This window comes from Bactrocera latifrons, unplaced genomic scaffold (genome assembly GCF_001853355.1).
Source record: "Bactrocera latifrons isolate USDA-ARS-PBARC rearing strain unplaced genomic scaffold, ASM185335v1 scaffold_43, whole genome shotgun sequence".
NCBI lineage: Eukaryota > Metazoa > Arthropoda > Insecta > Diptera > Tephritidae > Bactrocera > Bactrocera latifrons.
This window is the reverse complement of record NW_017537079.1, coordinates 1,727,465-1,736,812: the sequence shown is the minus strand read 5'-3', so window position 1 is coordinate 1,736,812 and position 9,348 is coordinate 1,727,465. Positions and strand designations below refer to the sequence as shown.

Below are 9,348 nucleotides of genomic sequence, written 5' to 3'. Positions count from 1 at the left end.
TTAAATTTTTAAATAAAAACGAAATATAGCAGATGTGTATTTACGATGCGAAAATTTTGTGTGGTCATTTTCACTATTGAAAAAAACTTTAATCACGTTTGCAGCTTTTTGTTTCCAATGGAATTACGACTACGGAAACGTTGAAAATGTTGCAGAAGTGGTTTTTAACACCAACACAAAAATTTAGGTGGCTTAAAACATTTAATGAAGATCTGAAGTCATCCACAGCCCTAATTATGACAAGACTAAGACATTTAAAACAGATTAGGCATCAGCCAGTCCGTACAATAGAAAAAATTACATCGAAAAAGTTAAAGAAAAAAGAAATGAAAATCATTGTGTTGGCACTAGAGAGATAACAGAAGACCTCAACATTTCTTATGACTTAACTCAGGACATTTTTGTTATTTGTACTAAAAGACCTAAAGAGAATGAAAAATGAGCCGACGCAAAACACATCAACACTCGCTGAAGGCACTGAAGGCCTACGCAACTGAAGCTTATAACCAGTATTAGGAAAATTTGATTAAACATTGTCTTACTGGTAGCAGCTTAGGACCAATTTTGAAAGCGATAATGAAAATTTGTATTAAAAAGCGATTTTTTTGACAGTCCAGCTCAAGTTTGATCAGATGGCACTTACATGGAAATATTTTACAAACACACAAAAACATGTAACACACCTGTTCGTAATCATCGTTAATAATTTTTGGTTCCTCATGCCTTTGGAACCACATCATGTACTTTGTGTGAAATCGCCAGCTTTGCTTTTTCAATGCTTTCGCTGCTAAATATTGCGCCTTCGAACCTTCCATATAATAGAAAACAAAGAAGAGCGTTTCGGTTGAGAGTCGTTGATAAAATTCAACGGTATCGTAGAGTGGAAGCTGTTGCTGTTGTGAGATAACAATTTTAATGTCATGAAAATTAATATCTAAACCCAAGACTCACCTGAGGATAATGCAGTGGTGTCGGCACTGGCGTTCGCGGCAGATATATATTCAATCTCTCCGAGTCGGCTGGTGTCGGGAGGTGATAGTAAGCGGCTTCCATCATTTTGAATTGTAATTGATGATCTTTATGTAGCGGTAATGTGCCCAGCGGTGCTACGCCAAGTAGCGGCGTTATATGCGCTTCATTTGTGGGCTGCTGTTGTTGTTGTTGCTGTTGAAGTGGCTTGCTACCAACTGATGAATTAACACCGCTATTACCAGAGCCCGGTTGACCGACCGCTGCATTCGTCATACCGCCTAAACCACTTTGAACTGCACTACCGACTGGACCCGCACCCGCTGTTGCTGGTCCATTTGTTGCTGCCGCTGCTGCTGCAAAGGCTACTGCTGCTGCTGCTAAACCGCCGGATTGTTGTTGTTGCTGTTGTTGGTTGGCAGTTGTATCGGTTGAGAAATGCTGTAAGACCTGTTGTGATTGTGGCGCTTGCTGTTGTTGTTGCTGCTGCCTATTGTCAATCTGTTGTCCGGGCCCTTGCGTCAATGAATTGGTATCGATTACCGACCGATTAATAGCTTCCTGAGCCATTGTCTTCAATGAAATCGCATCCATCGAATTATTGTTGTTGTTGTTATTATTATTGTTATTAATGTTGGGTGCTGACACAGGCATGCCATTCATATGCTTCGGCGACAGCAGACCCGGCGAAACTCGCGAGCCATTATTTGTTACACCAATAACTTGCTGTTGTTGTTGTTGCTGTTGCTGTGCTCCTATTACTTGCGACATACCGTTTGGAGAAATGCAGTTCACCAAATTATTACTGCCAACATTATTCACCACAACGCCGGCAGCGGCTGCGGCAACGGCTGCGCTTCCTTGTTGCACAGCGTTCGCTAAACTATTTGATGCGTTGTTATTGGAAGTGTTATTATGCGCTACAAGACAAGAACAACACAATTTAACTGCTCGAAAATGTTCGCATGGGTAAAAATTCAGATAAACACACCGTTTTGTAAATGTGAGGAATTCGTTTGAAGATTGGATAATTGTTGTTGTTGCTGATGCTGCGAATTGGTTGCTACCGTGGGAGCCGTCATCGCGTAAGATGTCGCCGGATGCACAGGTCCGTTCTCAAGATGTGCTAAAATAATATTTATTAAATGACAGATAAAAACAAGAAAAAAAGTGTTAACTACGGTCAGTTTGTATGGCAGCTGTAGGCTATTTTTGTTCTATCTGAACTATTTGCTCGGAGTTTATACAGTGGCTTTGGGCATTAACCCATGCCAAATTTCGGAAAGATATCGTATGAATTAAGAAAAGTTTTCTATCAGTTTATACGGCAGCTTTATTTAAAAGTATTTCGATCTAAAATTTTTCTTTGAAGATTGCTCCGTTACCTGGCAGAATAATACATGCCAAATTCCGGAAAGATATATTAGTCAAATACAAAAGTTTTCCAAACAAGAACATGATTTTGATTGATCAATTTGTATGGCATCTTAGGACTATAGTTGTCTGAACTAAACAATTTGCTCAGGGATTGTAATGTTGGGTTGGACAATAGTCCATGTCGAATTTCGTAAAGATGTCTTGCAAATTAAAAAAGTTTACTATAAAAACCTTTTTTTTATCGATCAGTTTGTATGGGAGCTATATGTCATAGTAGTCCGTTATCGGCGTTTGCGACAAATTAGCAGTTTCTTGGAGAGAAAAGGACGTGTGCAAAATTTCAGATCGATATCTCATAAATTGGAACTAGTTCGCATATATATAGACAGATGAACGTTACTAAATTATTCAGCTCATTACACTGATCATTTATATATAAACTTTATAGGGTCTCCTACATTTCCTTCCGGGAGTTACAAACTGCACAGCAAACTTAACTCTATTCAAATTATAAATATTGGTATAATTATTCCCACTTACATGTGTTGTTTTTCGCTACGGCCGCAAATGCAATTGTTGGCGTCGCTTGAATCACAGATTGGCCTTGAATGTTGTTGTTACTGTTGCTACTACCATTATTAGCCACCGCTGCGGCTGCAACCGTTGTCGCACCACCACCAACCGTTGCCGTTGCATTTGTCGCATTCAAACTGGGCGCTGGCGCATGTTGTTGCAGCGCAGGACTATGACCGGCAGCCATGGCGGCAACGGTGGCGGCCAATGTAGGCGCACCGCCAACTATGCTATTTGCTGTGCTGGTTACCGACGTCGGCACCGCTTGACCACCCATAGATGCTGCGACAATTGCCGCTGCTGTAGGCTGTTGCTGTTGTTGTTGGTTATGATTCTTATTGGGCGTCGAACTAACTGCTTTATTTGAAGACGCTACAAATTAAATGAAATTAATTATTGGAATACAGACTACTACATATTAGCAAGTATTAAAGTGAAACAAACTTTCTGATGTTGTACCGCTAGAAGATTTACCGGTGCTATTAGCTGCACGCACTGCCGTTGGTTTAACAGGTTGCTAAGGAGTAAAAGAACAGTACGGATTGTTTAATAAAATAATTACTATATAAATTTGTGCATATATACTCACTTTTGTTTTGCTACTAGAATTACTCTCGTTTTTGTTCCTTTTATCGCTGGCTGTCGCATCTGTATTATTGTTCGCCGTTGCTGTGGCTGCTGCCGCCGCCGCGGCCGCTTCCGCTGCGTAATTCATGCTGTTGCTGTTATTACTTTGCTGCTGTTGTTGTTGCTGCGCCGTTGTCACCGCCGCTGCCGTCGTATTTATTGAAGACGTCAAAGTCGTTGTCGCTGCCGCCGCCGCCGTTGCCACAGACTGTTGTTGCACCTGCTGCTGCTGTTGTTGTGTACCCGTTGCTGGCGCTGGCGATTGCACAGGACTGCCACCCGATGTTATACTGCTAGGCGAACCGCTGGTCTCGTTGCTGTTATTGCTGTCGGTAGTGGCTGATGATGGAATACCAAGTGAAACACCTTTAGTACAAAATTCAATCAACACCACAAAGCCGTCATTCATTCAACATCATTCAGACAACAATTTGTTGTTGATGTAGCACAGGATCCACAGCGCAAGTTTAACGAAATCATATCGATTTCGTTGGTTTATTATTATTATTATTATCATTTTTTTTTTTTTTTGTGTATTTGATAATTGTTATTAATATATTATATTTAACATATGACATACAGTTATTCGTTAGATATGTTGTAGTAATATAAAAATGCACACAAATTGTCGCACAAATTCGGTTGCATTGCCAAAACATAATTTGTGTGTTTGTTGTGAGTTGTTAGATGGCCGATGGATGGACGTTGTTGTTCAACAAATCAAATCATTTTCATTCAACACATTTTACGGGATATATATTTTTTTTTTTTTTTTTTTTTTGTGGATATTGTGGTTTTTAATCACATTGAGAACATAATTATTATTAAGCCGTTGATGTGGATGATATTCAGAGTAAAATATGAAAATAAAGGCAGAAACATATATATATGTATAAGTATACGTCTGCACAAAAACTTTCAAAGTGTAAATATGTATTAAAAAATTTATTTATTTATAATAAATCCTAATGCATATGCACATACAACGATAAAGCTCGTCTCTATGTGCGAAAACATGCTTTGCATCGCGCCACATTTCATCATACCGAACACTATGCTTTTATATAACGGTATAATCATTCACACAAAAATCCTCCATGCACACAACTTACCTGTGCCAGATAACTCCACATCATCCAAGCCAATAATGTCATCATAAAGAAACTCATTCTCTTCGAAATTCGGCTCTTGTGAGGATTCAATGTAATATTCAACATCATCCTTAATTTTGTTTACCTGAGGAATATGTACACAAGGCATAAAATAATAATTGCATTTATTTTTGTATCAAATAGTTTTTACTAACTTGTTCTGCTTCAACACCGTCATTATCCAGTAATCTTAACACTGTTTCCAGTTTCATAACATGGAATTTATTACGATCCAATTTGGCGCGAAACTCATCCATTCGATCTTGTTTGTCGCGGTCGAGGCGCTTCTTTTTTGCCGCCAATAAAGATTCAATCTCACTTTCGTATTGGTCTATTTGCAATTGCAATGAACTAATAGACGATGTTAACCAGTTGCGCGCCTCATCTTTCTTACGTTGCGCTGGATCTGTTTTTTGTGCAGCGCCAAGTCCCTCTTTTGAATACGCTTTCGTTTTTGTTTCACGTTCTACAATTTTGAAACGTTCCATTTGCTAATGTCAAGATAAAAAAAATTATAAAAATTTTATAATTAATTAAAATATTTGATTGTTTTATCCGTATGCATTATACTTTTAATTTGAATGAATTTTGATTATGAAATTTAATTTTTTATCTCGAAATCGAATTAAAAACTAAAAATTTAATTTTTCATAAAAAAAATTCTTTAATTAAAAAAATATATATAGTATTTAAGTTAAAAATATATAAAACATATTTTTGTAAAACATATTTTTTATCCGTTAATCCATTAAAGTTTTTAATTTGAATGAATCCTGATTTTGAAATTTAATCTTTATTTCCAAAATCGAATTAAAAATTTAAAATCCAATTTTTACTCTAAAATTTTTTAATCAAATAATTCGCAACCCTGATTAGATGAATATGTAAAACTATGCTTACCGTTTCAATGAGACGCCTATTCTCCAGCAGCTGGCTTTTATCTTTAATCTCCCCAGATGCAATCCATGATTTAATTTGATCTCGAAGCCTTTGCAACTTCTTGATTTCTTTTTTAAGATCTGCTTCATACTTTTCCTTAAAATAAATTATATACTTGTAATTACTGTTACAAATGTTTATTCAACTAATATCTGAAATATTTGGTTGTCAAAAAAGTCTTGCGGTATATTCGCTAGTTGGCGCTGAGAGTACGTAGTTCTAATTTTATTCGTCGCATCGGATCATGCTATACCTTTTTCGAAAGCTCATTTGTCGTTTCTTTTAAGTCGTTCGTGAGTTAAATCGTCGCAAACATAGAGCAAAATAAAGAGAAAATACGGCATATTTTACAGTACTACTACGATAAAGGCAAAAATGCATCTCAAGCCGCCAATGAAATTTGTGCAGTTTATGGACCCGATACAGTTTCCATTTCCACCGCACAACGATGGTTTCAACGTTTTCGTTCTGGTGTACAGGTGATCGAAGATACGCCACGCTCCGGAAGGCCTGTCGTCGAAAATTGCGATAAAATCACTGAATTGGTCGAAAGAGTAGAGGTCGAAGTAACAGCCGTAGCATCGGTCAAGAGCTGGGCATGAGTCATCAAACCGTTATAAAATAAAAAATATCGCAAGCCTTTTTGACAACCTATTATCTTCTCTCAGCTACAAACGTGTAACAAGAATGTAGTATTATTAAGCGAAAAAAAAACACACAGTAAAAAAAAAGATTACTGTAAAATTAAATTCATTTATAACTGAGTTAGTAAAACAATTGATAGGTCTACGAAATTATAAACATATATTGATAATTACAAGCGGCATACCTTCTGATTACTGTTTGTAGCATTATGCACTTTTTTCCATATATCCTCGAATGTTTCCACCCCTTCTGCAACTTTTTTCAGACATCTGTCTATTTCACCTGAAAAACAAATTATAATAATTTAAGTAATATGAGTTATCTATAAATGTATTGCCTAGTAAATTAAAGCAACCAAAATTTATTTCAACAAAAATTTAATCAAAATATTTTAAAGAGTTTCTATATGGCACGTTATTACAGTGCGTACATTATTGTGGTAGAGTAGCGGTTTACATTGCCCACTGGTCACGTATGCTTCCAGAGTCAAGGGTTGAACGAGCAGAAATAAAAATATACGAGTGCGCACGTGAGACGGGTAGCTAACTACTCGTTTGTTTATATGCCAAGTGGGGTCGGTTGGGTGGCGAGTGGGTGGTTAAATTGTATCAACGCTATCAACTTTGCAGTGAATACGTGTCTCTTTATTTTGAGTTGTCCATCGGCTCGCAATGGAGTAATTACTTGTTCAGAAATGCAGCATTGATTGCTGCATATACTACAATTGCTGATTAATGGAAAAATATGTATGTATGTCCGTTACAATACATATTCTTTTGTATTACAAACAAAAGGAAAAGTAATTTCGCTCATATTTCATTGAAACTTTTTATATAAGTAAAACATTTTATGTTTTTTTTTTAATAATTAGGCAAATATTATTAGATATTCTGCTGATAGGGCAAATCCCTTGCAATATTTTAAGCGAATTATAACATTTCAATCCGTGCGCATGCACTAAGTATTCATTCAACGAATGTATGTATGTATGTGTATACCATCATATGTAATATTAATGTCATGGCACATTCATTGCAATGACCCAATTTTTCCAACAATTTAAAAGACGATAAGAACACACACTTTCCATAGAAATAATACAAACATTTCTTTGATAATATCTTTTATGAGAAATAGAGGTAATTATTTTTTTTCACTGCATCTAGCAAACTGAATGACAACAAAACCACAAAAAAAACGTAAGAAATGACAACAAACAAAAAATGTCATTATAACAAACGATGCTTTAAAATATAAACAAAATAAATATAATCTAATCATAAAAAGTCATTCATATATGTATGTATGTAAATATGTGTATATTAATCAAGTTATGAATACTCTACTAATCACAGTTACTAATTCTTATATTAATTAAATTAACATATATTAATTGCTATTATTTAAGGAAATCTGTTCAAATGTCCAATGTTCGGACCACAAAAGTCATAATTCCAAAAAAGTTTTCTCATACATGAAATGTACATTATAATGCATCACCGAAGGAATCAAAAGTCACAGCTATTCACTGTTTGAATAATTTCCTCAGTATTAGATATTTTTGAATATATTGCAATGAAACTGAGTATGCTAAGCAAGTGTCATAGTCTTATGTTATGTTTTATTTTTGAAGTTAGTATCATTCACCGTTCTTAATTTTACCCTTATATTCAGTTAAAATCATTTTTCAAAACTTATATATTTCATTTATCATAAAACTGTTACGAATAAACAGCAAAAAATGCTTTTTCTTGCGCTTGAGGGATTATCAACATATAATGTAATATACGAGAATATACGCTTTATCATATTGGAGAGGATTTGTTATTTGAACACTAATGAATACTATAAAAGTAAATATGAACGTATGTGAATACGAAACAAAGATAATGTTTAATTTTCACCTAGCTTTTTTTATGTGTGCTTAAAATGCACCGTAATATTTCAAGACTTTCCATAATAGATATGCTAAGAAAATCAGCTGATACTCATATTTACATGTAAATACCTCGTAACTGATAGTGATGATTGCTCACCTTGCAACTTTCTCGTCGCAGCCATGGCTATGTGTGTGTTTGTATTCGACGATGCAAATGCTCAGACATAGTCCAATAGAACCCAAATTATGTTAAGCTACTGATAAACTTCCCAGTTGAAACACACAGTAATGTGAAGTATGTTATGATTGTTTCCTTTTAAATTATTATCTTCGAGTAAGTCGCATGTGATTAACAACTGGTTAAGCCGACTTTGTTGTAACCTCTTAGCCACAGTTTTAATGTTGTATTCGCTGGAGCTTTTGGAATGAAATTGACCGCATAAGATGTTGAAAATGAAGTTACTATTTGCGATGCTATTACAGCGATCCCACAACGGTAGTACTGCAATTAATGCAGTTTGCTAATCGTACCCATAAGAAGATTAATAATTATGAATGTATGAACGAATGTATCACTTCACGTACGATGCTTTAAAAGGGATGGAGGCTTTGACAGATTGATTGGCAGCAGTATATGAAACGAGTGAATACCGTCGTTCTCTCCTTCTTCCGATTGGCGTTCCAATAACACAAGTGAAAATCCAGTACCGTTAATAAGTGTTTCACACTATACTAGGGCTAAAAAATAAGCACGTTGTGGGCTAACTTAATATTGTTTGCAATGCGTTTATTTCCAAACACTTGCAAATGATAATTTCTTTTCGGCTGGCGGAAAACGCAACGGCAAGAGCAACGCAAAAGGGAAAACGAAACTTTTTCCTACTCGTCGCCTTCGCAATTTTTTCTTTTCTGCTTTTAAGAGCTGCTTCTTCAACTTTTTTTCGCTTTTTCTGCTGCTCCAGTTTTAAGCTGTTTTTACACAATTTTCAGTTAGCGCGTTTGCCAATTCGATTTTGTCTTCTTGGAAATGTTTTTTATGACGGAATTGTAGCTAATTGTAAGAAATAACTAAATTTTTGTCGCGATTTTCTGCTCAGTGGCGCTGTCAATTGTTTCGATTTTTCTTCTTCTTCCAGTGCTTTTTGTCTAAATTCCAAGATGGCGAATTCTCGCCTTTTTTCGTACACA

The 9,348-nt window shown here is 35.8% G+C and overlaps 1 protein-coding gene across 5 annotated transcripts in view; it reads right to left on the bottom strand.

Annotated features, from left to right (window-relative positions):
• LOC108972830 (CCR4-NOT transcription complex subunit 3) overlaps positions 1-9,313 on the bottom strand; it is a 9,766-nt gene extending 453 nt beyond the window's left edge. The window contains exons 1-12 of one of the 5 annotated variants that reach the window (XM_018939661.1): positions 8,746-9,312; positions 8,318-8,681; positions 6,466-6,563; positions 5,598-5,732; positions 4,853-5,188; positions 4,659-4,782; positions 3,509-3,912; positions 3,364-3,436; positions 2,887-3,291; positions 1,961-2,095; positions 952-1,889; positions 684-893 (exon numbers count right to left, since the gene is read on the bottom strand). In XM_018939661.1, the coding sequence (XP_018795206.1) occupies positions 684-893; positions 952-1,889; positions 1,961-2,095; positions 2,887-3,291; positions 3,364-3,436; positions 3,509-3,912; positions 4,659-4,782; positions 4,853-5,188; positions 5,598-5,732; positions 6,466-6,563; positions 8,318-8,342 (2,883 nt within the window). In that variant the 5' untranslated portion in view covers positions 8,343-8,681; positions 8,746-9,312. Of the gene's footprint in view, positions 1-683; positions 894-951; positions 1,890-1,960; positions 2,096-2,886; positions 3,292-3,363; positions 3,437-3,508; positions 3,913-4,658; positions 4,783-4,852; positions 5,189-5,597; positions 5,733-6,465; positions 6,564-8,317 lie in introns of all 5 variants that reach the window. The other 4 variants (XM_018939666.1, XM_018939663.1, XM_018939664.1 and 1 more) reach the window with 4 other exon arrangements.
• Positions 9,314-9,348: the final 35 nt, after the last annotated feature.